Here is a 27,793-nt window from a genome sequence, read left to right on the forward strand (position 1 = left end):
TTACGGAGGCAATAAGCAGCACTGCATCGAGTGTGGCGCTCGAAATAGTCCATGTCCAAATCAGATAATGAGAGGATGTGGGACGGGTAGACTCCAACTTAAATCTTCAGGAATAGCATCATTGCAAGTAGAAACAAGCCAATCAGCATAACGAAGTGCAGTGATGGTTGCCTCTTCACCGTCTTGCAGTATCTGAAGTCTATCTTCAATTCTGTCAGTGTCATTGCCTTCCTCTGAAAGTGTCCAGGCCTTTTCCACAAGTGCGCAGATTCCCGGGTCGTTCTTTAACTTGGCACAACCATGTGCATGAGTGCTGCCACGTGACTGATACTCAAATCGATACCAGTGCCAATCAGCATCTAGGCTATCGTACAACCAGTGGTGTATAAAGTCAGATAGTTTTGAAGTGAAAAACCAGTCGGCAATGTGTGATCACCGCATGCACACGCATGCCGTGTGTTTGGGGAATTTGCAGAGAGCGGGGCATGAGCTGGTGCATTTCAGGCCAATAATTATCTGCTGAGCTCACAGTCCAGAAGAATGTGGGTGGACCTTTCTGTTCTAGGAGAGCACGAAGTTCACTGTGTCGCTGGTACCAATACTGTTTTGACCCTTGCAGCATACCTTTGAAGTCGCTGCATGAGGTTTTCGGCGCTGGCATGTCCTACCATGTCTCTGAGATCATCAATGGTATGTTGATGCACTTAAACTGATGCTTGTGAGATGAGCTGGTGACGAAGTTTCATATTTAATGCCCAATATGGAAATCTTGGGTGAGTGGCATATTTAATGCCCAATATGGAAATCTTGGGTGAGTGGAAAATCGCCAGCAAAACTTGTCATCAATGACTTCAGCATAGCGTATCAGATGCTTAAATGATTGAGCGAGTGTGACTGCACGTTGGCGACCAGGAGATGTGGGATCACCACAACCGTACGGGAAAAGCGTAGGGAAAGCTTGTGTAGCTAGCCCTGGAGTTTTGTATTCATTTATAGGTCGATTCGCAATACTGGGCCAGTCAAGAGGGTCATTTCTGGTAACAAGGGATCGAATAGCAGCATCTTCAGTTTGCATGCGGCTTGGTAGGGGAAGAAATGAATGACTGCTTCCAGATTGGTGAGATGTGTCTGAGATGTCAGCATTGCTGCTTGATTGGTGATCCACACTTGTGTGTGGTGTTTCTGTGGTGTCCGCATCGTTTAGTGATATCAGCTGTGGAGGTGTGCCATCGATCGGCAATGCGTGTGGTCAATGAAAATGTCAGTGTAAAACGGCAGGTTAGTGCTGAGAGTCTGTGTGTGTGTTACTTTCACCAGCACGACGTATTAGCAATACAGACAATCAGATACATTTGGCGGTAAACTGTTTAAGAATTGCTGGATGTCTTGAGGTAAATTGAGCACATGCCCTCGATACCCTCGTTGACCTCCATGTTTCCTGTATACACACATGATCGGACAAGCCCGTGCTATGAGCATTTCTTCTACTTGTGATAGTCCTAGTAAGCAAGGTGGCGCTTGTCGTGGAATCATATCATTCTCCATTTAGTACAACCGTGGATGGTGCTTGTCACGTTTGCAGCGGGTACATACATAACTTGCAGGATCAACATCTAAGCTTGGCCTATGGCCAAATTTCATGACATGCCGTACATAATCTTTGCTGCCATTTAGCTTTGCTGCCATTTAGATTGTTGTGTATGAAACTTATCCATGGCCCATGGTTGCTGATGGTGTTCAAGCGAAGAATTAGTCCATCCTTCTTCGTAAAGGTAGTGTTGTTGAGTATTTCCTGGTACGTGAGGTACGTGAGATTCTTGCTGACGTTGACATTGCATAGACTCAGCTTCATTAGACAGCCTTGCTTGCCTATTTAAAGAACGGTATGAGTGTGCCATAAGAATAATAACCTTTGATCAGGTGTCTCCCGTGCGAGGCGCTCAGCTTGACGTTCTGTCAAATCAGACAGACGATTCGTCCTGTGTAGTGTAATAATTATGTTTACTTTCAGATCCATAACTTCACATTTCTTACGTTTGATCAGGTGTCTCCCGTGCGAGGCGCTCAGCTTGTCTTTCTCTCGAATCCGACAGTCGACTTGTCCTGTGTAGTGTAATAATTTTGTTTACTTTCAGATCCATCATTTCTTACGTTTGATCAGGTGTCTCCCGTGCGAGCTTGTCGTTCTCTCAAATCAGACATCCTGTGCATCCTGTGTAGTGTAATAATTATGTAGTGTAGTGTAATAATTGTGTTCACTTTCAGATCCCTAACTTACGTTTGATCAGGTGTCTCCCGTGCGAGGCGCTCAGCTTGTCGTTCTCTCAAATCAGACAGTCATCTTGTCCTGTGTAGTATAATGTAAGTCTGCAGTGAGATCCATAACTTGACATCTCTTACCTTAGAACAGGTGTCTCCCGTGCAAGGCGCTCAGCTTGTCATAGTCTCAAATCAGTCATAGTCTCAAATCAGACAGCCTGTTGGAGAAGTGTGATGTATTGTGTTAGTAGTCTGTTTAGAATTTATGAGCGTTTAGAATTTATGAGCTGACCTTTGTTGATCTGACTCCTGCTGCCTAGCTCTGGCTCTTCGGTCCCTGTCCTGTTGTCTGTTTCTTTCTCTCTGCTCCGCTGCACGGCGGTTTGCACTACGAGATCGGGTGTTCATATCTAGTATCTCTTGAACCCAACCCACATCCGTTGCAGACATAATTATATACAAATATACGAATATATCCAGAATCAGGTAGTACGATTATTCGCCTCGCTTCCCGCTCGGCAACTATACTACTCGGCAACTATACTACTCACACAGTGAGCCCTCTCCTGGTCTTTCACCGTCCTGGTCCATAGCGCTAGCGTCTAGGTACAGTTCATCAGCGTCTGGCATAAAGCCTATCCCTCTCCTTCATAGGCACTGTCATCACCAGAGGACTGTCATCACCAGAGGAGACATCGCCATTGCTGTAAGCTGTTCAAGCACATCGGCACAAGTAAACAGATGCTAATGAAATTTTAACATAGCAACGTTGGAAAATTCTAGACTAAATTGCACGTGATTCTACGGGATGTGCGTAGTTCGAGCTACTTCTAAGTATCGCAGAATTAGAAAAAGTCACTATTGCGGGCCACGATCGTGGCCCTTTTAAAAGTTCTTCAAAAAGTCCATCCCAAACTATAATTGCACTTGATAACTGATTATTTTTGAGGCCATTATATATTGGATAAAATGTTATACATTTCGTATAAACTGTGTACTGAGCATGAGTACTATACTGCAATTTAATTAGCAAACAAACAATAATGATTACATTAATAATTATGTCTTGAGTTGAGTTGTTACATGTTCCAATTCCAATTAATGCACATATTTAGTAAAAGTAGATACATCATAATGAAATTGAAGTTGTCTTTATGAGAGCTAACTAGATCCATAGGCGTAGGAACCAGGGGGGAAAGGGGGGCAGTTGCCCCCCTCAGCCAAATATTTTGCTTTTTCGCCCCCCTTAGCTTCGCCCCCCTTAGCCAGCACTGCTCTCTAATTGAAAAAATATTGTGAGCATGTGGCAAAAATAACAATGTATCAGGCCAAGATTACTTTTTCAAGTCTGTCTGACAGTAGTACTACCAGTGCTTCTTTGGATCAAGCAGGTAAGTGAATTATAGCCCCAGTATAAGCTTAAATGTAGCTCAGTGATATTGGTATAACATATTGTTTGCCCCTATGAGATCCATAATCATACCCACCGGCATAAAATGAGAGACTGTAAATGGATGGAAGATAGCCCAGCCCGTATAGAAGTGCTGAAAGAAAAGTCAAAGGCTGATGCGATACTATAGTGAGTCCACATACTTTCAATACATATCGGCGACATGTTCGAATTATTTCACACCAAGGAATTTAAACTTTGTAATATAATTATAATCGTTTCCACTTGTAATAAGATGGTAAAGATCCTCATAACACAATCACAAACGATCTTTCCCAAAATAGGCAGCAGGTAGGTAAAGATCATCAGTAGAACTAACTGCTTCTCAATCAAAAGTAAATTATTAATCAGCACTGAAACGAATAAATGGGCGTTGTTTTCCTACATGTAGCATGTTGTCATCATTTTGAAGTTCACAAGAGTAATATTAAACAGAACGATCAACGAAAAAAATTTAAGTAAATATATGGTAAATGATCGCTAAACGTAAAATTGCAACATCATCTATAATTATAGTCATGCACAAGTTAATCAATATCGAACTCATCAAGTCATTCGGTGCTTTCTCATAATTTATGGTTTTGAAGTCGTTGACATTATTTTCATCCCAATTGTTCTTTCCACTTGTTCTTTCCACTTGTTCTTTCCACACCGCCTTTCCTCACCGCCTTTCCTCGAAACTGTCTTCGATTTTTGTCTCATCCAAGGCTTGAAGTTTGTCCTCCTGTTCCTGCACCCAATCCGCTTCTTAGCATGACACTGCGGCCGATTATTACCATAGCCAGCTCGTTGGCTAGCTCCACAGCGTGCACAGGCTTTTGTACCTTGGATGCCTTGGATGCCTCGGGTATTGCTGGCTCTGCTGGAAAATGACAGTGTGGGAAGCAGGCTACGAGGGTGCTGTTGTTGCTGCATGGCCTGTTGCTGGCCTGGTTACCTGTACCAAATGGATGGTGTTGCTCGCCGTAAATGTTTCCACATGCTACATGTGTCTGCTCATTAGCAAATGAGTGCGGAGCATATTTTTGCGCGGGTCATGCATGGCAGTGGTGGTAGGTCATCCATGCCACTCACTGACGAGATATAAGACATGATATCATTGTCATCGGATGCCACACTCATTTGAAGGTTTATATTATCTGTAACAAAATAAACAACACCTGGTACTAATAATTGTGACAGGGCCTAGGAAAACAACCCTTATAATGTTCAGTATAGAAAACTATTTAAGGAAAAAAATTATCCGAACATTTTTTTTTGAATTTTTTCATGCTGTTCTTGTATGCATGCTGTTCTTGTATGCTCAACTCCGTAGTGGTAAGGTGATTCCCAAACCAGAAATATGACATTGATTGACGAAAATTAACGAGAGGTCAGGGGTTCGTTGCCGACCTCCGAATTTTGAGCAGTTTTGTGCAGTTTTGTGCATTAAGCAAAGGACATGTTGTGTTTTAATGACTGTTTTAATGACTGTAGAAAATCTTGAATGACAATTGCAGGTCTTGAATGAATACTGTATATGCATGATTGAACCCACCATAGTATTGAATTGCATGAATTGCAAAATTGCACACAAAACGCAATTCGTTATTTCAACCCATTTTTTTACGTACGTATCTAGACCATGGTGTTCAAAGTAGTAGTGGAGTAGACTTATCACCGTGTTTGCCCCCTTCCCACAATCTCCAGACGCATCAATTAAGAAGAACACCTCTCGTTCTGGAGACCAAAAAGGGCACACTCCTTGGGGTCAGGAAAAACACTGGACCAGGGTAGTGGACCTGTGGACAAAACAAAAATAAGAAAGTTTGTATTTCTATTTTCAGTGTGTGTGCGAGGGTAATTTTGTTTTGTTGTGTACACGTGTGTAAGCTCACACGTGGTGGTACTGTGCGTGTATGTATGTGTGTGTGTATAAGTAATTATTATTGATAGAGGAATTCAATTGCACTAAAGTACCTGCTGTGCAAAATCAAATGAGTAGTGTTGTCGTAACTTAGCTAGGTCTGGACTCACCGCTAAGTTACCAACTCAGTACTGGTTTACAGTTGACAGTTTAATAGAGACTAAAAACATTGAGAACACACGTACATAAATAGTACACATAGAACAGGAAGTAAACTAAACCACAACATTCCTCCTTCCTTTAGTGAGGACTCACAAAATTAACTAATGACAAAAATCATCCAACTAATGACAAAACAATACCAATAAAATACCAGTTTCCAATCAATAACTACCATTTAGGTTCATATCGATCCACAGTCTTACGGTTACGCTTAGGGTATACTTTAATCGCAGTTGCAGGTTTTGAGACAACACCTTGACTAGGGACGTCGACAGGTGGTTCTACACCAACTTCAGGTGAAGGGGAGCTGTTTCCAGGAGTACTATCAGCTTGAGGTGCATACGGTGTGGTCAATTCGTCAGGAAGAATTGCATTCGGAATAGGGACCTCTTCTGGCTAGGTAGGTTCGTCTACTGTTCGGTTCCGAACCTGGTCCACATGACACCTTCGCACTTGACCATTCTGCATCTTCGCTCGAAACGATACTGGTCCTGTCTTTTCCTGTATCACACCCGGTAACCAACGATTTCCTGACTGGTAATTTCTGACATACACCAGATCTCCGGGCTCAAAACTTCTTTCGCGAGCACGGTTGTCGTGTTGTTTCACCTGTTTTGCTTGTTGACGTTCAACTCTCTCTGCTGTGTTCGGTTTAAGCAGATCTAGACGAGATCGTGGTCGACGACCTAACAAAAGTTCACTTGGGGATTGTCCAGTGGTTGACTGTGCAGTTAACCTGTAAGCAAATAACACCGTTGCAAGTCTACTGCGCATCGAACCTTTTGTTTCCTTCTTAAGTCCCTTCTTAACTACTTGCACTGCTCGTTCAGCCAGGCCATTTGTAGAGGGGTGATAAGGGGCAGACAGAATTTGGTTGATACCATTTTTCTTCAGGAATCCTTTGAATTCTGCACTAGTGAAACATGTGCCATTGGCAGACACAACACACTCTGGTAGGCCAAATTGAGAAAACAAAACCCGTAGTTCTTCGATCACTACTCGGGATGTCGAGCCAGATGTTGGAATTGCTTCAATCCATTTTGAATGGGCATCAATGATAATCAAAAACATTTGTCCGTGAATGGGACCAGCATAATCGATATGCAATCTGGCCCACGGGCGTGTAGGCCAAGCCCAAGAATGGAGTGGAGCAACAGGTGGTTTTGACTGTTGTTGTTGACAGGGAATGCAATCTTGTACCGTCTCTTCGACGTCTTTCGAAATACCAGGCCACCACACATACATACGCGATAGTCCTTTCATGCGAGTGGTGCCAGGATGTCCTTCGTGCAGTTGTACGAGCACATCACCTCGGTAGGTCTTGGGTACCACCACACGATTTCCCCACAGCAAGCAACCATCATGTACTGAAAGTTCTTCTCGTCGCTCATAAAAGGGCATTAGACTGGTTTCCATGGCGGAACGGTGTGGCCATCCTTGTTGCACATACTGGTGAATAGTAGAGAGTTCTGGGTCTCGTCTGGTAGCCTCTTTGATATGTGCAGCCGTGATCGGTGAGGAATCGAGATGTTCCAGTAAGAGCACCAGTTCTGGTGGTGTTCGGTCATCAGGAACAGTGTCAGTTAAGGGCAGACGACTCAAAGCATCTGCATTACCGTGAGCTGTAGTGTTTCGGAACTTCAGCTCGTACTCGTACATCGACAGTGCCAATGACCATCGACGAATCCTTGCGGAGGCTTGTAATGAGGTTGGTTTCTGTCCACTCAGCAGGCTCAATAACGGTTTGTGATCCGTAATTAGAGTGAATTTTTGACCAAATAGGTATGCATAGAATTTCTTTACTCCGAAAACACAGGACAGTCCTTCCTTTTCAAGCTGCGAGTAATTTCTTTCAGCCGAATTCAAAGTCCTAGAAGCATAGGCTATCGGTCTCTCGGTACCATCAGGCATTTGGTGAGCAAGTACGGCTCCAATTCCGTATGCAGAGGCATCGCAGGCCAGAACAATAGGTAATTGGGGGTTGTAATGAGCTAACAGATTTGTTGATGTCAGCAGCTGTTTCGACCTGTTAAAAGCAAGTTCTTGCTCAGATGACCATTCCCATGGCACATCTTTGTTTAACAGCTTGTACAATGGTGTTAAGCGAGTGGCTAGATTCGGTAGGAACTTCCCATAATAAGAAATCAATCCAATGTAGGACCAATGTAGGACCTCAGTTCCGTCACATTGGTAGGGGTAGGTGCTTGCTGGACAGCACAGACTTTCTCAGGTAAGGGACAGATGGAGCCATGAACGTGCACTTGCCTCGTTTGGCTCGCAAACCAGCTTCGGATAGGCGTTTCAACACTTCCTCGAGTGATTTCAGGTTCTCCGCTTCGGTTGCACTAGAGATCAAAATGTCGTCCAAATACACCACTACCCCAGCAATACCCTGTAGCAGGGTCTCCATGGTCTTCTGAAAAATGCCAGGGGCTGATGACACTCCAAAAGGTAATCTCGTGTATTGGAACAACCCTTTTAGGGTGTTGATTACCACATAGTTCTGAGATTGGGTGTCAAGCTTTAACTGTTGATAAGCTTGTGTCAGATCTAATTTAGTAAAGATCTTTCCGTCAGCCAGGGTTGCAAATAAATCTTCCACCTTCGGCAGGGGGTAACGATGGAGTTTAGAAACGGGGTTAACTGTCATTCGGAAATCGCCACATATTCTCACACTCGTTCGATCACTCTTTAACACTGCCACAATTGGTGCGGCCCATTCAGCATAGTCCACGGGCTTCAGAGTGCCTTCCTGAACCAGCCTCTCCAGTTCCTCTTCAACTTTCGTTCGCATAGCATATGGAAGACGTCTGGCTTTGTTAAAACGGGGAACAGCATCAGCGTCCACTACAAGGGAGGCTTCTTGTCCCTGGTACGTACCCAGTCCTTTCTGGAACACATCGGGGTACTTGGCCAGTAAGTCCTGTAAACCTGGAGCTTGGGTATAGTGAATGTTAGACCAATTCAACTTAATAGCATTTAGCCAGTTCCTGCCAAACAACAAAGGTCCATTCCCTTGAACAACAACAAGAGGTAAGGTCACCTTTTTGTTATCATACACAACCTCAACATCAAAACTTCCCATTACTACAAGGGGTTCCTTTGAGTAGGTCTGTAAGTTGATATCAGATGGGTCTAAGCTCCTCCCTGGCCACAACTGTTTGTACTGTGACTCTGATACTAGAGATACTGAGGCACCTGTGTCTAGTTCCATACACACAGTAGTACCCTCTATACTCACGGGTACTTTTATTGGGGGCTGGTAGATCCTGTGGATTCCTCCAACTTCTTCTACCATCAGCAGGAAGTCTTCGTCATCTGATTCTCCAGACTCTCTTGCTTGGTTTATTCCAGCCCTTTTCTTATACTTGTCATGTCGGGGGAACTTCTTCGGGTTTGGGCGTCCCTTGGCAGCTCGACACATCTTTTGCAAGTGTCCCACTTTATGACATCCTCTACACACAAAGTCCTTGTACGGGCAGTCATTGCCACTGTGACTCGTCTTGCCACATCGATAACACTTCGAGTTAGTTTTAATCGGTTTCGGCGTCTGTTTCTGGACGTAATGTACTCCTTCTTTATGGGATTCGCTTCCCATCTCACGAAGGTTCTTCTCTGCAGTCTCAGAACCTTGAGCAATCTGAATAGCCGTAGCCAATGTCAGCTCTCGTTCTGCTAGCAGCTTCTTCTGTATGTAGGTGTCCTTGACTCCCCACACTAGCCTGTCACGTAGCACTTTGTCCAATGCAGCACCGTAATTACAAAATTCGGCTAGCTTCCTCAGCGCAGCTACATAGTCAGCAATAGACTCTCCTTCTTTCTTCGCTCTAGAGTTGAATCGGAAACGTTGCATGACTTCGGTAGGCCTCGGACTGTAGTGTGCAGTAAGCACTTCCACCAGCTCCTCAAATGTTTTCTCTGCAGGCCTTGCTGGTGCAATTAGACTTCGCAGCAGATTGTAGGCACTACGGCCCACTACTGCGAGAAAGGTAGCTCTCTTCTTCACAGCACTACCATCTCCAGTGATATCGTTCGCAACAAAAAACTGTTCGAGTCTCTCCACATACTGCGGCCATTCCTCCAACGCTGGATCGAATTGCTCGAGGTGCCCAAGCAGTCCTGTAGCCATCATAGAGTTCTAACTCCTCGTCGCCAATTTATGTCGTAACTTAGCTAGGTCTGGACTCACCGCTAAGTTACCAACTCAGTACTGGTTTACAGTTGACAGTTTAATAGAGACTAAAAACATTGAGAACACACGTACATAAATAGTACACATAGAACAGGAAGTAAACTAAACCACAACAAGTGTGCCTCAATATCCACAGAGTTAGGAGGAACACAGCAGAGGAGCAGTAAGAATACTGTCAACTGAGTAATGCTAGACTCCTTACATTGTTGAAGCTGCTTGGTGTAGAGTGACCTCTCCAGAGTAACTACATGCAAGTGATCCAGGTACTCCTGCATAACAATAACTATTATTGTATTATGTTGTATGTACAGAATGGTTAAAAATGTTGTGGTCAAAAATGTATTGTTTAAACTTATACACGCACCTGTAGTGCTGACGACTTCTCTATGTCACTGTTTGTGGCTCTCTTGATTCCAGTCCACGGACATGGGTTTCATCACCACAACTGCAGGAAGAAGAGTCTGCCAGTGTCTGCCAGTATGCTGACGCCCTTCCTCCTGTTGCCATTGTGGAACTCTGGTACTGTTTCCAAATGCCTCGCAGCTTGATATCAGTGCCACTGTATCCCGGAACGCGTGGCAGAAGGAGACCGTGCATCTCGGTGTAAAATTGGTTATGCTTTTTTAATACCTACCACAATTTCCTCGTGGGATAGGGTATTCTTTGGTAGGCGGTGTTTGTTACCATGTACCCTAGGAACAAGGACTTGGCCAGGTTCTTTTCACCTTAAAAAATTCTAAGTGTTCAATTACCATGAGACAGATCAAGTCATCGCACTTGGACGCCGCCAGGTTTTCTGGGCCATTGCCACGGCAGCATCTTCGGATTTTTCCGGTTGGGTGACTAACAGCAGGTTCTGAATGGGATCAGAAGCGTCACCTCTCATGGGGCGATGTGGCGCTATACAGCTCCGTCACTTATCCAAATACATCTCAAGCAAGCGACCAGTTTGGCAGGGGAGAGCAACACACTGCCCAGTACAGGCCATGCTCACGTACACCTTCTTCCTCCTGCAGGATTCAGGCCCAGCTTTGAAACCATGGTTTCTCAAACGCCTCCGCTCAGTGCTGGAAGCTGTGGGTTTGTCGTTTGCTTTTCGGATCGGTCTTGAGGACTCCCTCATTATGACGGTGGAGCAGCTCAGCCTTCCTCATTTATCTCATTTATCTCAGAAGCCAATTAGCGGCTGTAGCGGGGGCAACTAGCATCCTTGCCTTAGTAGGCTTTAGGATTATTTTATTGGTCATGTATACATACATTTTTGACGTGTCTGTTATGTGCATACTTATGCCCTCAAAGTATGCCCTCATGATTTATTACTACAACTATATACTGTATATACTGGTCGATGTACACAGTCACTAGCTACCAGCGTTATACGACCAGTTTCCTGGGCCCTCCATAATGTGATCACCCACAATGCAGTGATACCAGTACTAAGTTGTATAGTTGCTCTGGTTGCTATAGTTTTGAACGTTGACGTCACAACGTCAATATGTTTGCGCTATGTTTGCGCTATGTTTAACACACATAGAGTTAACAGTTCCTGCACTAGCCACGTGGCAACAGTTGTCGTATTGCTGCAAAGATTTATGCAAATAGCCATCGGTAAGCCACATTCTAGGCATGGGAGTACACCGTAAAAACAGTTTAGTTAAAAATAATAACCAAAAAAATTAGTTAAAAACTTTGCAACTGAGGTAACCAATCTTTTTGTTAAAATAACACTCTAAAAAAGGTGACAACATTAGTTATTTGTAAATAACAAAATATGAAGTGTTATTTTACTGAATTATTATTGGTGTTTCTTACTAACTAATTATAGTATATTATGATTATAACTATCATTTAGTTAATAGAGAGTTATCCAAGATGTAAATTTAACATTTTCATTTTGTTAAGACATTGAATATTTTTAAAGTAACAATTTAATATTGTTACCTTTACAATAACAATTAGCTATAATAATAATTATAGCATCATAATTATAAGTTGCAAATTATAAAAATGACTCAAATTGGTTCTTAAAACTGAAAATAACCTATACGAGGTAGCACTACGTACATGTAGCGAAAGAGTAAGTCATAATGGGTGTATACAATAGCTACATGATTAACATGAAGCTAAAGCTTGAATATCTAGTGATGGATAAAAATAATAGGTAGAAGTTTTTCCTGAAACGCTATGAGGAAGGCCAAACACAAACTCTTGAAAAAAGATACAGAGGTCATGCACTGCTTTGCTATATTCTAAATTAAAAACATAAAACAGAGAAAACCATAATAATTATGAAGATCGCTTTTGATAGGGTTGTCACAGTGCAAAACACAGATTGTTCCACGGAAACGAAAAAGGTGACAACACCATCCTCGGCACAAAATTGACCAATCCAGGGAGCATTAACAGAGAAAACCATAATAATTATGAAGATCGCTTTTGATAGGGTTGTCACAGTGCAAAACACAGATTGTTCCACGAAAACGAAAAAGGTGACAACACCATCCTCGGCACAAAATTGACCAATCCAGGGAGCATTCGTCAATAGAACGGGCTCCATTTTTTGTCGCATACCTCATATTCATTGAAAAAACCACCCAGGTCCCCCTCTTTCTTTTTTCGTTGCACACAGAGAAGTTGAAATAACATTTTAATCACAGATCTTTCCTCATCATCATCGTCACCTAATAAAGGTACAAGCATCCTCTACATACAAGCATCCTCTATGGCTGACATCAAACCAGGGTTGGCTGTCCAGCAAGAGAAAGCACAGAGCGTACATGCTCAGCCCTTGTCTTGAATGCAGCCTTAGCTGCTTGATTGTCAAAATTGACAACTAGAAACGATTTCTTTGACTTGCAAACTACTCGTACGGCTTACTGGCTTAGATCTAAATATAGTCTAAGTACCTCCCAGAGCGCAAACTGTCCCGGCTGCAGTGGCATGTGAGGTGGACTGTTAGTGTCCTTTACATCAGGTTGAATGACCTGGACTAAACCTGTCCCGGCTGCAGTGGCATGTGAGGTGGACTGTTAGTGTCCTTTACATAAGGTTGAATGACCTGAACTAAACCTGTCCTGACTACAATGGCATGTGAGGTGGACTTTTAGTGTCCTTTACACCAGGTTGAATAACCTAAACTAATATAAACCTGTCCGACTGGGCTGCAGTGGCATGTGAGGTGGATAGGTGGATTGCTATATAGCTATTGCTATAGCAGTATAATAATTATAGTGTATAATAATACATATGCGTCAGGTTGAATGCTATATAGACTGCATGCAATATAGACTGCATGCAATTGCAATGGTAGACCACCTGTCTACTAATCAGGTTGAATGACGTAAACTACAAGTGCACTGCCATAATTATATAGAGTGTAGTTATGTATAACTAGCTGTATAACTAGCTGCATGTCTCGACTGCATGCTGAGTGAATCAGTACTATACAACAGATATACTCTTAGACCACACCTATATACGGTGCATGCATAATATACGCTTATAAATATATTTGACTTATTCCAAATAATCTCGATATAAGACAGTGAGAAATACATGTATATATAGGGACTAAATGTTGTCTATAATTTTTATGCATAATGTAGACAGTTTATTATAGTCATGATCATACGAATGCCCAAGGAGGGAACTTCTCTTTGCTAGGCGTTTTCCGACTAGAGAGCTCTCCCTCAACTCTCTGCTTTGTTTGTCTCTTTGCTTGAGGGCTCTTGTCTTTGAGGCTGGCATCATCAATTCTTCTTTTAAACTCATCAACACAAGACGAGACGAGAGCCAGGGCAATGCATGCCTTTTTATGATCTCTGTCCCATCATCATCTATATCGCTTTCATCACTTGAAGTGAGTTGAGGACACAGCACCACTACCCATTTTTCTTTATCTGAAGCTGTCTTTATCTGAAGCTTTTTCCAACATAGCCTCCTCACGCTCCTGGAGTTTCTGTGTATGGAAATGCATGTGAATAGCTGAAGTGATAGACGTGTGCATGTATATAACAATCAAGAACTACAAGATATCAGTGTATGTCCACTATTAATAATATACATCAGGCTCTCAGGACGAGAAGGATGGTTTACCTTGTCATAATCGAATGCATAATTAAAATTTTAATCATGCACTTGGAATGAAAAATACCTATAAAGCTACCTTACCTAACTATATAGCTAATTATAACAGTCTCAACGAACGACAAGCTTGTGCGCATATAGCTTGTAGCCAGTGCATGCTAAGGGTTCTAGCTCTGTGTACAGTGTACTACTTGACTCAAAGTGCAACGGGTGCTAATTGCTGATTGATACCTCAATGGAAAGCAAGCTGCACAGGAAGCCGTTATGCCTCGGTGCGCATGCACATGCACAAGCGAGGTATACGTACGGTAGTGTGTTTGTGTCTGTCTGTCTGTGTAGACTGCTACAGCTGCTCAAGAATCAATAAAGTGCAAATAAGAGTTTCTATATAATTATACAGGCTTCTAGTCACGGAGTTTCCACGTGATTTAGAAGTCCTCAGGATGCGGTCATAACTACTTACGAAACGTGATCCCCGTAGTCCTTCTCTTTATGGGCTTCTGATGTAATTCGTGGATTTGCAAAATAATGATTGGTTCTCGAGTTATGCCTATAGTTTTGCTTACTTGGAATGCCATGCATTGTAGAAGAGTGCATATTCAAAATATCGGATATTGCAGAGAGGCATAGCAGGTAATTTTTGAGGGCCAATACTTCTAGCGACTACGCCACATGTTTACCATGCCTTGCCTAATAGGAACATTTGCACAAATTGGAAATTTTCACAGAGCAATTGTAGCAAGGCCATCGAAATGCACCATACAACAGTACACCCTTAGAAGTTAACATACCCAGCTATAGCACGCAAGCCGATGCATCATACAACACCCACAGGACAATTATACATACCCTCGCAAGCCGTTCATGTTTTCTTTTGCTTTTGTTTTTGGCTCCTAGTTTTCCTCGCCTACGAGATGGCTCCTCCTCGTTACGTGAACGATAAAATCGATAAGCAGCGTCTACACAAACATAAACAACAAGTTATTGTCTCATAATTGAACATTAAATTGAAAACACCGCGGGTGCTGATGCCTCGGTGGATATGTCACATTAACTATACCAAGAGTATATGATAGAGAAGAGAGTATCGAACGTAGGCATACTGTACATCAGATGTATGTGGAGAGTAACGTGACTTCCTGTATCTGTCACAAGCTTGGAATTTGCACACTGACCAATCCAAGTGTGGGTGATGTAATCTATCAAGAAAGTAGATTACATCACCCACACTTGGATGGGTTGATAGATTACATCACCCACGCTTGGATGGGTTGATAGATTACATCACCCACACTTGGATGGGTTGATAGATTACATCACCCACACTTGGATGGGTTGATAGATTACATCACCCACGCTTGGATTGGTCAGTGTGCAAATTCCAAGCTTGTGACAGATACAGGAAGTCACGTTACTCTCCGCATACATCTGATGTACAGGATGTACAGTATGCCTACATTCGATACTCTCTATCATACTAGTTATGGCTATAATACGTTGTTACGGGGTAATTTACTGTATACAGGGAAACTCAAATGATCGACCATGATTGATGCTAAAAAGAATGCCAAAAGTACAAAGTCTATATAGCTGCTGATCAGTAGAGCCTACAATAGCTAGCATGCAGCTCTAATCTCACTTTTGCACTGTAGCTAGCGTTTTAGTGCACTAGTCAATATAAAGTACCTGTTCCGTTTACGTAGTAGTACGTTCGCGACGTTTCCGTTTTTTACCCTACCATTGCTAATTACCGTTGCACGTTGCAAGTACGTTTTGCAGAAAAGTTTTTGAAAACGAACAAAGAGACAATCCTAGTGATTTCGACTGTCATAGCTAGACTAGTTTACTTAGCTAGTTTACTTAGCTATGCTATGGCTATGTCTAGCTTTACAACAAAGACGTAAAACGCGCACCATTCACAGGTATAATTCTTCTTAAAGTCTCTCATCAAAAAGGATGTCTGCAGTCTCTATAGAGTTCTATCTCTGTTCTACAAGGTTAGAAAACGCTAGCTACCTAGCTATAATATCTAAAAGCTAACTGCTGTAAAAGTTCTAGCTAGCTAGCTAGCTGCGGAACGGGTACTTTATATTGGCTGCTACTGTAGTAGCAACACTCCATGGACAGGTTTTGCTACTCTCTTCTGTTTGCTACTCTCTTCTGAAAGGCTGCAATAACATTAAGCCAAGAAGACATGATGAAATGATGATTAGAAGCCTATAGAAATCCTTGAGCAGCTGTACACAAACACATTACCGTATACTTCGAGTGCGCATGCGAACCGAGGCATAATGAAAACACCCATAGTTAAATCAGTTGATCATTTTTGTACCTTTGATATGCTCAGTGAGGAATCCCGAGTTTAAAGCCTTTAACCTCCTTGAGTAAGCGATTCAAAGTCACTTGGTTTTGGTCATCTTTGAATATTACAATAATCATGAATAAGGTTGGCAAGAAAAATAAGAAAAATAAGACACTTAATTACCCAGGCTCGGTTTTCCACCCAAGGAAGTTTTCTGATCCTCTGTTAACAGCACACCGTAGATCCGTCTTGTTTCACGCTGCAGTGAGAAAAACAGTTATATACCCCAATAATTGGATTGTCCCGGCATCTTGATGTACTGTAAATATTTATAACAAAAACTATGTGCAGTTCATTTGTTTCTCAATTACTGCTTAAACATGTAGAAGACACCTACAGCTGGCTACAGTAGTTTGAACACCATTGGGATAGTGCAGCTTGGCCGGAAGAGTTGTGTTAACCTTAATTATAGTGGGTAATTTCTTTGGGAAAATATATAGACAAAACTCGCCCTGAAATGCGGCCACTCACTATTCCGTACACTGGCCATGCACCAGTACAGTATACTGGTTGGATGCCCAAAAACTAGGTCATTTTGGGTGTAGGTTGGCAGATAAAATTGGACACGTACGTACAACAAACTAAATTCGAGTGGTGAAGCTTAACGCATTAACTTACTCTAACTTCATCAGGGACATTTTTCTTTTTCCTCTTTGGAGTGCTACAAGACGAGCTGGAAATCTGCTCTTCAACATTTCTTACTCTTCTCTGGGTAGTCTTTACTGTAGACACAAGCTTTTCAATTGCTGAGTTAGTTTTCTGTAGTTCCTTTAAAATCATGACATTGGAGCTGGTAGAACTAGCAGCCTGGAGGGACTTCTTTTTCTTCTTTGTTCTTTTGGGTGGTGTTGACGATTGTTCTAGGCCATCGTTGTCCTCGTCTTCACTAGAACTGGAAGCGAACGCCGGACGCCGTCTCTTTTGACTACCAGGGTACTGCCGCCTATCCAATGATCCATTGCTGCAGCTATCACTTAATTCATGATCACTTAAGTCAAAAGCTTCTAGGTTTAAGTTGCGAGCCATTGATTTCAATCGAGCTAGAGAACTGTGTACTGTGCTGTGCAGCTGGCTGACCATGTGCTCCTAATAATACTGCGCATGTGTAGATATCGGAAGTGCCGCCCTCGACGTTGTAGTCTAAATCTGCCTTGATTCGAGCATAGATTTTTCTCAGTACTGTTCGCGTGCAACAGTGGCGGCTTGCGAGTCTATAGACTAGACGTCTGAGTTGAACGAGTCGAGTGGATATCCATGGGGAGAGGATGGTCAGGCTTCTACAGATAATATTGTTCTCTCCCCATATGTGTCAGTTACACTGGCTTAGGGGTGTGTGGTGTGTATAGCTAGCTGTTTTCTGTCCCGCCTTTAGCCAATCAACTGTATAGGGTATGGCTATACCCGTTGTTTTCTGTTGTTTTCTGTTCCCATGTGTCAGTTACACTGGCTTAGGCCAGTCGACTTAGGCAGTGGGGTGTGTGTGTAAAGCCTTGCTTGCTGTTTCTCGCCTTTAGCCTGTCAACTTAGATGTGTTTGTATAGCCTTACCCGTTGCTCTCTGTTCCCATGTGTCAGTTACACTGGCTTAGGCCAGTCGACTTAGGCAGTGGGGTGTGTGTGTAAAGCCTTGCTCTCTGTTCCCATGTGTCAGTTACACTGGCTTAGGCCAGTCGACTTAGGCAGTGGGGTGTGTGTGTAAAGCCTTGCTTGCTGTTTCCCGCCTTTAGCCTGTCAACTTAGCCTTACCTGTTGCTCTCTGTTCCCATGTGTCAGTTACACTGGCTTAGGCCAGTCGACTTCAGCAGTGGGGTGTGTGTGTAAAGCCTTGCTTGCTGTTTCCCGCCTTTAGCCTGTCAACTTAGATGTGTTTGTATAGCCTTACCTGTTGCTCTCTGTTCCCATGTGTCAGTTACACTGGCTTAGGCCAGTCGACTTAGGCAGTGGGGTGTGTGTGTAAAGCCTTGCTTGCTGTCAACTTAGGTGTGTGTATAGCCCTACCCGTTGCTCTCTGTTCCCAGATGGGTGTGTGTAGGTGTGTGTATAGCCTTGCTTGCAGCCATGCTACGTAAGCGTGTGTGTATGATTATATAGCCTTATATAGCCTTACCTGTTACTCATGTGTCAGTTACACTAGCTGGTTTTAGCCTGTCAACTTGACAGCGGGGTATGTGTGTAAAGTAGCCACACTGCTAGCCTCGATCCCAGGCCGATCCGTCTCTAATTGAACGCTAGGTCGCCTCCTCGGCCTGGTATTGATTGTATCTGGGCGTGACTGGAAACTGGTAAGTATCAGCTATGACTGTAAAATCTTCAGTTTATCACAGTTGGCTAAAAATACAGCGATATAATGATATAATGACACTAGAAATTAATACTGTGCACAGCAGTACTGTGTCCATAATAAAATGCAGATGTTTAGAAGCGAAGATCTCAAACAAGAGCTTCCAGAAAGACTTAATAAATACTGCGTTGGATATGCCTGCTAAGCCTTCAGGTGGCATAACAAAGATTGTGTGTTCACAGTGCATCAAGAGACAGTAGAATCCTGACGTCACTGGTCAGGATAGCAACCACAAGTGTTGAAAGAGCCATTCCACGTCCGTAGTTTTAGTGCAGGTAGTTCTATAAGATCGGACCCTTGGGAAGGACACGAGTGGCACTGGGGCATCCTCTTTCAATTAGTTCACACCCATCAGCTAGGAGGAGTACGACGGGGGTTGGAGGGGAAGGTTCCATTTTGCTCCTGTATACAAATTAGTATGAACTTAAATTCACCATTCCACTATACAATTCCACTATACAATTCCACTATACATTTTGTAACTCACAGTGATGGTCCACACAAACTAGCCACGATCCCAGGCCGCACTTCCTTGAAGGCCGGTGAAGGAGGCTATCACAACACCAGTACCAGTGCCGTAATGTCATATCTTGATCCAGATACCAAGGATTGGGCTATAGGCTATAGTGTACAATTTCCAATGATGAAAGGGTATTATTGATTTATATCGCTCACCTTGACAATACATCCCAGGCCCAGCCACTTGTGGACACCCCTGAGCATAGTATACAAGAGATCGATGGCCAGAGTCTGAGGATAGACTCTACCAAGTGTATCTGGCAATCAATGGTCTAATCAAGCGCTTGTATTAAATTGTGTAGTCAATCAAAGGTAGCCACTGATAGCAGAAACTTGAGAACCTAGGTCTGTTCTTTCACAAGAGTGATGCTCCTTCTTCCTTCGCACAAGACAGCTCCTCACACTCTAGCTAGCTAAGCCTATATCTATGACAAACTAAACGAATAGACCTATGACACGGAGTTCTTTGTGATTTAACGGTGATTTTACGGAGTAAGTATGCTTACATGTGTTCTATTCGCTCCACCTTGCTCAGGTATTCGCTCTTTTTTAGCGCGCCCAGATACAATCAATACCAGGCCGAGGAGGCGACCTAGCGTTCAATTAGAGACGGATTGGCCTGGGATCGAGGCTACCACACTGCTGGACTCATGTTGACTTGGAACAACTGAAAGCTAACTATACTACTGGCTCGTATAGCTACCGTGCATGGTAAAACATAAGGAGGCGGAAAAAGGGCGCCCAATAATTGAAGCAGAGCATCTGAGATTATAGAGTAATAATAATATTATTTGTTATTATGACATCATTAATTTTCAGATTTCTAGGGGAGAATAATCCCAGGGCGCTCCCCTCTCTCTGACCCTGGACTAGTCTGTGTGTCTATGTAGATTGCTACAGCTGCTCAAGAATCAATGAAGTGCAAGTAAGTGTTTCTAATAGGCTTCAATAGTCATGGATTCATGGATTTGCAAAATAATGTTTGGTTCTTGAGTTGTGCCTAGTTTTGCTTACTTAGAATGCCATTGTAGCCTTTTCAGAAGTGTGCTTAGCAAAAATTGTGGCTATCAATCATGTGTGTATCATCAATACTAGTATAGCAGTATAGCTTTATGTTCTGTACACCAAGGCATCAGCCACACGTGGTGCTTTCATTTATATATTATATAGCACCATTGTCATGCAAGTTCACAGATATACCGGATTAATGCTGCAGAATAAACAGAAACTACATGTCGATATGATGACTGTTAGAATAAAATTACATGATTGTGTTTTTTTTGAAAGTTGAAGGATATACTCCCATAACAGGCCCTCCCACTAGAGCTCTATATAAAGGACACTAGCTATGACCATCTAAGTCCTTTATGCCGGACTGGAGGACAAGCTTGATGTTCCCCCAGAGCCAACTGAAACTGACTAGCCTCGATCCCAGGCCGCACTTCCTGGAAGGAGGCTACCAACCACCTGACAGACATACAGGAAACCACACCCACATTTTATGTCCGTACTGTTATCATACTCGCTTACTGCTGCATGCAATGAACGTTTGATTTCAGCAAGTTACAAGTACAGCTTCTTGAAAAAGACGACAAAAATATAAACAGTGCATGAACATACTATAGTTATCTAGTATTTGAATGAACCTGTGTCCTTTTTATTCGGGCTGTATATTCGAGAGCTCAAGACATGTGTGCGCAAAGGAAATCCGTAATATATATATAGCATGGCCTACAATATAGAGCAAGTGCATGAATTAATGACAAAGGAAATTTGTGGGACATAATATACGGTATATATACTTGAGGACAAGTCTGATCTGGTCTATGCATTTGGGCATAGTGAATCTGACATGCAGTATATATTGCTGCATGCATACATGCATGTATAATTAAACATAATTATATTTCAGGACATGTCTCTTGGTTCGTATATAATTATATATATATACATGCATGGCAAAAGAAATCTATATTGGGACATATATATATAAGAGTGGCCTATAATATACGTACATATACACTTTACATATACACTTGAGTAGTGGATCCAATGCACAATTCATTGCTTGGGACTGCCAAGCACATGCTGAATGTTTGGGTGTCAAAGGAACTAGTTTAGCAAGGCACGGCACACTTTCTGATCATTCAACAGACTGTTGACTCATTCACAGCTGTTGGGCGTATAAATTGCATCTGGCTTCTCTGCCGAACAGTGGCGTAATTGGACATTGATTTATTCTCTGTGTTCTCTCTTACAGAGGTTGAAAGAGGTGATGCTCTACTAATGGATTTCTGTGAGGTAATGGCAAAGAACAGTACACCATCAACCTGCACTTACATGCTCATCTGAAAGAGTGCATTTTAGATTTTGGTCCTGTTTACTCATTTGTGACAGGGCCTAGGAAAACACCCGAGTTTATTTTTATTGTTGAATCGGATAAAACGTTCTCTAAGCTTCAAAATGATACCAAGATCGACCTTCTAGCTATGGAACGCTACGAAGGTATTGCAACGCCCTCTTGAGTAAAACGCTCAAACGTCATGAATAACTGAACTTCAATTATTGCCTTCCGGGCACTTCCGTATAGTTAGTTAGATGAAGGCTAGGCGTCTCTCTAGCTAGCTAGTATAGCTATGTAGCTGGATTGCTTGGCACCTAGGAAGGATCTTCGAAGAAATAAAGAGGCAAAGACTCCCGTCGCTCGAATGGTAAGCTTGTACTTATTATCTGTGTAATGTATCAAAGATCCCTCACTTGTATGGAGCCTACAGAAAGTGTCTCTGTCCTTCATACAGCTTAAAGGAAGCCTAAGTGAGTAGTCTTTCACTTAGTATTCGTCCGTATCGATCTAAGGCTTGATCCAACTTATTAGTAGCCTTATAAGAAGCTTTCCTCCTTTAATTTAGTACTGGTATCACTGCCATTGTGCTTAGTAGTAACAGGCCTGATGATGGGTGATCACATCATGGAGGGCCCAGGAAACTGCGTGGAATTGTCGTATAACATTTATATTGATGGTTCCCCCAGGTGGTGGTAAGTGTGAGAGAGGTGTGAGAAACGCTTGTCTATTGGCTAGAATGTAAGTGACATTGATATTGTGTCTATCTTAACTTACTACTTATCTGTAGGTTGTTATGAAGTGTTTATCCTCATAAGTGGTTTATCCTCATAAGTGGCACGGGATACGTACATCTAAAGAAACAAGAGTGGATCTACGCCAAGCTAGCTAGCTAGATAGCTGCTCTTTCTAATCTATTTCTGTTGCTAAATTATGTGTGTTAAGAAGTGGAGCTATAATATACCTGGCTCCTCTTGATGATTGTAAGTACTGGGCTGATGAAATAGTCCTTACAAGTTGTCCTCTTTAACAATAATAGGGAAATTCCTGGGGAATTTCCCCTCACGTAGACAGTAAATTTCATTATAAAAAATGAACGTTCGGTGAGTTTCTTCAACGTCCGCGCTTGACCTGTTTAAAGCTTCGTAGAGACCCAAATTTTTACAGGTAGGTAGAGGAAGGGTTGAAGTTAGCACCTGTGAAAAAAAAATTTTTTTGCCCATGTTTTTCATTTCTACTAAATTGGCCTATAGCTTAATTTAATTAGTGCCACGTTAAGGGGGGTTTTCCTAGGCCCTGTCACATTTTGGCTACTCAGGTATATTAACCCTTTCCCGGCTTTAATTAAAAAAACAAAATACAGAATAAATACATATTTTTCTTTAAAAATAAATATCTCATGAACAATGCATTGAAATCACTTGCAACTATTTCCTACAGGTAGCCCAGATCCTGGGGGTACCATGACATCATCATCGTTACCTAGCAACTGACCACCCCCCACTAATTAACAATTTTTTACACATTTTACAATTATGAACATAAAGAATATTGTATGAAGGCATGAAGTAACTAAAAACACTAAGTGTTCTCAATGTTCTCACGGTGACATGGTTCAATTAGGATCAGCAGAAACTTCTCTGCGAGGTCGTATCGGCAGACGCTCTTTTCCCGGGAAATGTTTTCTTCACCTACACACAGGTTTACAAGTTCAATGGTGGCTCATGATGTCCACTTGTGTACTAACTAGACTAAGCATACCATACTGAAGCTATCCAAACTACATATGATACTCCATAGTTACTTACAAGGTCCAGGACTTTGGTTCATGCTCAGGAGCTTCTTCCTCTGGCTCTTCAGGCTCTATGTTTATAGCTTGACCTCTGAAAAGTAGTTTCCTCTCTTGGTATGATCCCAGTCACTGTCCTCTTACTCAACAAGGCCATAAGCATCATTATTCTCACTGTCTAGCTGCCCTACTGTCTAGCTGCCCTAGAACCTCGCTGAGGTTGTACTACGAAGATCTTGTAGCCATTATCAAACGGTCACTTTTCTTTCGACAGTACTGCACAAAGCGTACCTCGAGGCAAGATATTAAAGATACCATGTGAAAGAGCAGCCCAATGCGCATGTGCTGGTACCTACAGCATGCGCATAGCTCCAACACAGCGCCCACAACGATTTTTTGAAAATTATCACTACCGCTGCCGTCATATGACGGCTAAAGCCGGGAAAGGGTTAAGGACTGGGACCTTCAATTATTGCTGAATCAGCTAAAACGCATCCACGCCCACGATTTTTAATATGTTTTGTGTGTAAAAATTTTGTGCAGCTACTTATCTTTTTTAGTTCTAAAAACGGTGTTCTAAACCTTCCTTTTAGCTCTTAATTCTTAGTGTAGTAGGTAGTTTAAAGGCTTAAGCAGACATATCCGCTGGGAGAGAGCTACTTCTTTGGCCAAAGGTGAGATTTTGCACAAAACTTAGTCTTACAGCTGACAATAAATTTTTATAGGCTAATAACTTACTCTAAATAGAACATGATGCTCTCCCAGCGGATATGTCTGCTTAAGCCTTTGAACTACCTACTACACTAAGAATTAAAAGGAAGGTTTAGAACACCGTTTTTAGAACTAAAAAAGATAAGTGGCTGCACAAAATTTTTACACACAAAACATATTAAAAATCGTGGGCGTGGCTGCGTTTTAGCTGATTCAGCAATAATTGAAGGTCCCAGTCCTTAATATACCTGAGTATTCAGCTAAGAAAGGATCTTAGGATCATTTCATAAAAATAGCGATATATGTCTTGCCAGCGTGTTCATTGGCCACCATGTGTTCATTGGCCACCACACTTCAAGCGTCAATTTGCTCCACTACTTGATAGACATTTCTTTGAAGAAGGATCACTCAAAGCTCATTCTTTAACACAGGCTCTAAATGAAGCTCTAAATGAGTTTAGTACCAATGACTTAAAATAATGTTATTCCCCCAGTATCAGAAAGTGCCTCGACTGACATAGCATCCCTTTTAACTTTGTTTATTGGTCACGAGGATTACACATTATACCAAAAAGCATCTGCAGTAATTGTTGGGGGGTTTGTGCTTGGATCAGCTTTGAGTCGGCATATTACTAAGTCCCATGTAATGGCTATTCATCCTGACTGACTTTCCTAATGAGCTCTATCTAGATAATTTTTGTCGAGTCAATGTTCACGATAATTTGAGTAATAGTAGTCAATCTCACTGGATCGCACGAGTTACTTTTCATGACCCTCATGTATGCAAAGTCTGGTTTGGTGGTCCAACACAAGTATGGTGTAGGTCATTAACAACAGGTGCATACTATATCGAACTTTCTTCTATAAAAACTCGAGTAGCTTACTGTGAACATGAGGTTGATTTTGGGAGTCGTATTGGTAAACAAATTGTTTTAGTTGACTACAGTTCGTAGTTAATTATAATCGTGCACACAACCAACGCCCATGTATAATATTATTATTACACTGTGCAATTTCAATGTTGTATTTACTAAAAGTTATGCTAATAATGAATATTAATTACTGCAAAGCATCAAGCAGTTGGTTCCTTTTGAACAGCACATCGCAAAATTTTTGCTGCTCTTGATGAACCTTTTATATTTCGCCAAAAATGAGACTGTTTCCATTTGGTAACATACTTTTCTGCCTGGTATAAGGGAAGTTCAATCCTCATATCCTCCACAAGCTGCTCACGCTGGTTTTTATCCATGGTTATAACATTTTTTTCTGTAGAAGCAAACACCTCAGGCAGAAGTACCTCAGGCAGAAGTAAAGGTTGAGTGACACTTTGTAGTGAATTCGCTAGTAGTTCATCATACTTTTTATGCACTGTACACCTGTCGATTTTCTCTTTTTCTCAACAATCCGTTTAGCCTCTTGCCTTTCCTGCTGTAAATAATCAGAATTCACTCTTACTTAACCGTTCAAACTATTATTATTTTCGTTATACTACAGGATTCAATTAGATTGACTCTTGTTCATCTTTCATTCATTTCTCACAACATGTGTCTGATCATGTGATTACAATACTGATGACATAATGTGTAGTGACACAATAACTAGTAAGATAACATAATTTCCAACACACTCCCCCCGTTGACCAAACATGGTCAACAATCGGGATAACATAATCATACGTTCAGTTCATTAAGTTCAATCGTCTTCCAGTTCATACATACAAGCCTTCCTGCGTTCATCAGCTTTTTGGGCTGCAACGCGTGTTGTTCTTTGTCGAGTTTCCACAGGATCTTCCGTGACCACGTCAGCTTCTTGTTCGGTGTCAGGTTCCTTGGCATCGTTAGTCGGCATCTCTGATCCATTGGGACATCTCACTTCTAAGGGGTATAGTAGTTGGATCGGTCGATGCAGCAGAGTCTGTTGGCGACCTCTCGTGGCCATCTTGACTGTGGCACCCCTGAATTGTCCATCTCGACCCTTCATGAGTTCCTGTATCCTCCCGAGCTTCCAAAGTCCACGGGGTAGGTGTTCGTTGTGTACGATCACGATATCTCCAATCGACAGGTTGTGGTCTCCAGTATTGGCAATTTTCTTCACAGAATTGTAATGGGCTACCCTTAGTTCTGCTAAATACTCGGTTCTCCATCTATTCCAAAAGTGATTCAATGTACTGCTGAGATGCTTAACGCGTTTCGCAAGTTGTGTAGCATTGATTGAGAACTCTTCATCCTCGGTAGAATCACATAGATATCCAATGTGGTCGGGTAAGTTTAGAATTCGACGTCCCACAATTAAATGAGAAGGAGTGAGTGCTTCCTCCAAATCGTTGGCCGAGATGTATGACAATGGTCTTGAGTTAATAACGGCTTCGATTTCCGTGACTGCAGTGAGGAGTTCATCTTGCGAGAGGTGGGCTCTCCCTATCACTTTTCGTAGGCAACGTTTTGTCGATTTGACCATTCTCTCGAAGACACCTCCCCACCATGGTAGCGTTCAACGTTGAACACCCATTCGCAGCTTAGTTCCGCTAAGTGTTCCTTGACAGTACCGTCCTGGAAAATAGCCTTCATATACTTGGCTGCTGCTTTGAACGTTTTTCCGTTGTCAGACAAGAACTTTCGGGGTAAACCTCTTCTGGATGCAAATCTCTTCAAACATCTTAAGAACGTTAACGTGGATTGGTTTGAGACGATGTCCAGATGTACAGCTCGAGTGACTAAGCACGTAAACAGACAGATCCATACTTTGTCGGGTGTAACCGAACCACGGATGCTCAAAGGGCCAGCAAAGTCGACACCAGTGTACGAAAAGGCTGGATCTTCCTTCACTCTGAACGTGGGTAGAGGTGGTGGTGGTGTAGTCTTGAAGGGTGCTCCTTCGAATCTTCTGCACAGAACACATCGGTGAATGATGCACTTCGTTAGACTTCTCCCTTTCGGTATCCAGAAACTTCTCCTGGTCTCAGTCAGTGTTTCCTTCACTCCGTTATGGCAAACCCGCTCATGGGCTCTTCTCACAATCAGTTTAGTCAGAGGATGGGTTCTGGGTAGGAGTATTGGGTGCCTGGTAGCATACGGGATTTCTGCATTGGAGAGTCTTCCTCCACAACGCCATATTCCTTTCTCGTCTTTGAAGAGGTTTAGCTGTTTCTCCTGAGCCTTGAAGTTTTTCTCTTGGACCAACTGTCGCTGTGCGGTCGTTATCCACAATCCTTCCGCATGGGCTAGCTCTTCTGGGGTCAGGTTGGCTGAGATGTCAATGTAACTCCTCTTGAATACTCCAACTGCTCTCAGGACTTGGGCCGTTACTCTCAACAGTCTTGACAATGTACCAAAACTCTCGCAGTCCAACAACTCACTTATGCTGCCCTCGGAGTCAGTCGCTACAAGGTTGAGCGATCTCAGGGCACTTGTCTTCAGTTCTGCAGAACATTCTTCTGGCATCAGATGCGTTTTCGCTTCTCCGCAAGGTGTGTTGTCTGCATCTAGCCAGCCACTCAGGACCTCTTCGCCACAGTTGATTCACTGACAATTCCAATGGTGGAAGTCCTCTCGAAGGTAGGTCGGCAGGATTAGATATTCCTGGGCAGTGTCTCCAGTGATTGGGGTGGACGTTTTTCCGAATCTCATTAACCCTGTTTTGTACGAAGGGTTTCCACTCTTTGCTGATGCCACGAATCC

At 42.5% G+C, this 27,793-nt stretch overlaps 2 protein-coding genes, 2 long non-coding RNA genes and 1 pseudogene across 4 annotated transcripts; 1 reads left to right on the forward strand and 4 right to left on the reverse strand.

Moving 5' to 3' along the window:
- Nucleotides 1-5,764: 5,764 nt before the first annotated feature.
- Nucleotides 5,765-7,933, reverse strand: LOC135335710 (uncharacterized protein K02A2.6-like). The gene has a single exon (XM_064531255.1). It carries the CDS (start codon nucleotides 7,686-7,688, stop codon nucleotides 6,174-6,176), a length of 1,515 nt encoding a protein of 504 aa, XP_064387325.1. The 5' UTR covers nucleotides 7,689-7,933; the 3' UTR covers nucleotides 5,765-6,173.
- A 26-nt stretch (nucleotides 7,934-7,959) lies between these two features.
- Nucleotides 7,960-10,072, reverse strand: LOC135336367 (uncharacterized protein K02A2.6-like). The gene has a single exon (XM_064532130.1). The coding sequence runs from the start codon at nucleotides 9,907-9,909 to the stop codon at nucleotides 7,960-7,962; it is 1,950 nt and encodes a 649-aa protein (XP_064388200.1). The 5' UTR covers nucleotides 9,910-10,072.
- A 4,120-nt stretch (nucleotides 10,073-14,192) lies between these two features.
- On the reverse strand, nucleotides 14,193-19,575 carry LOC135336716 (uncharacterized). The gene is made up of 6 exons (XR_010394912.1): nucleotides 19,433-19,575; nucleotides 19,245-19,378; nucleotides 17,036-19,159; nucleotides 16,541-16,616; nucleotides 16,388-16,472; nucleotides 14,193-15,014 (listed from the first exon to the last, which is right to left on the reverse strand). It is a non-coding gene; the product is annotated as an uncharacterized LOC135336716 (long non-coding RNA).
- A 258-nt stretch (nucleotides 19,576-19,833) lies between these two features.
- LOC135336715 (uncharacterized) lies at nucleotides 19,834-20,954 on the forward strand. The gene is made up of 2 exons (XR_010394910.1): nucleotides 19,834-20,201; nucleotides 20,471-20,954. It is a non-coding gene; the product is annotated as an uncharacterized LOC135336715 (long non-coding RNA).
- A 4,668-nt stretch (nucleotides 20,955-25,622) lies between these two features.
- LOC135336736 (uncharacterized) lies at nucleotides 25,623-27,596 on the reverse strand (annotated as a pseudogene).
- Between the last annotated feature and the right edge of the window lie 197 nt (nucleotides 27,597-27,793).

Source organism: Halichondria panicea, chromosome 5 (genome assembly GCF_963675165.1).
Source record: "Halichondria panicea chromosome 5, odHalPani1.1, whole genome shotgun sequence".
Classification (NCBI taxonomy): domain Eukaryota; kingdom Metazoa; phylum Porifera; class Demospongiae; order Suberitida; family Halichondriidae; genus Halichondria; species Halichondria panicea.

What these genes read in the sequence shown, in the direction of transcription:
- LOC135335710 (XM_064531255.1), bottom strand. Translation starts at nt 7,688, where the DNA reads ATGCCTGATGGTACCGAGAGACCGATAGCCTATGCTTCTAGGACTTTG.
- LOC135336367 (XM_064532130.1), bottom strand. Translation starts at nt 9,909, where the DNA reads ATGATGGCTACAGGACTGCTTGGGCACCTCGAGCAATTCGATCCAGCG.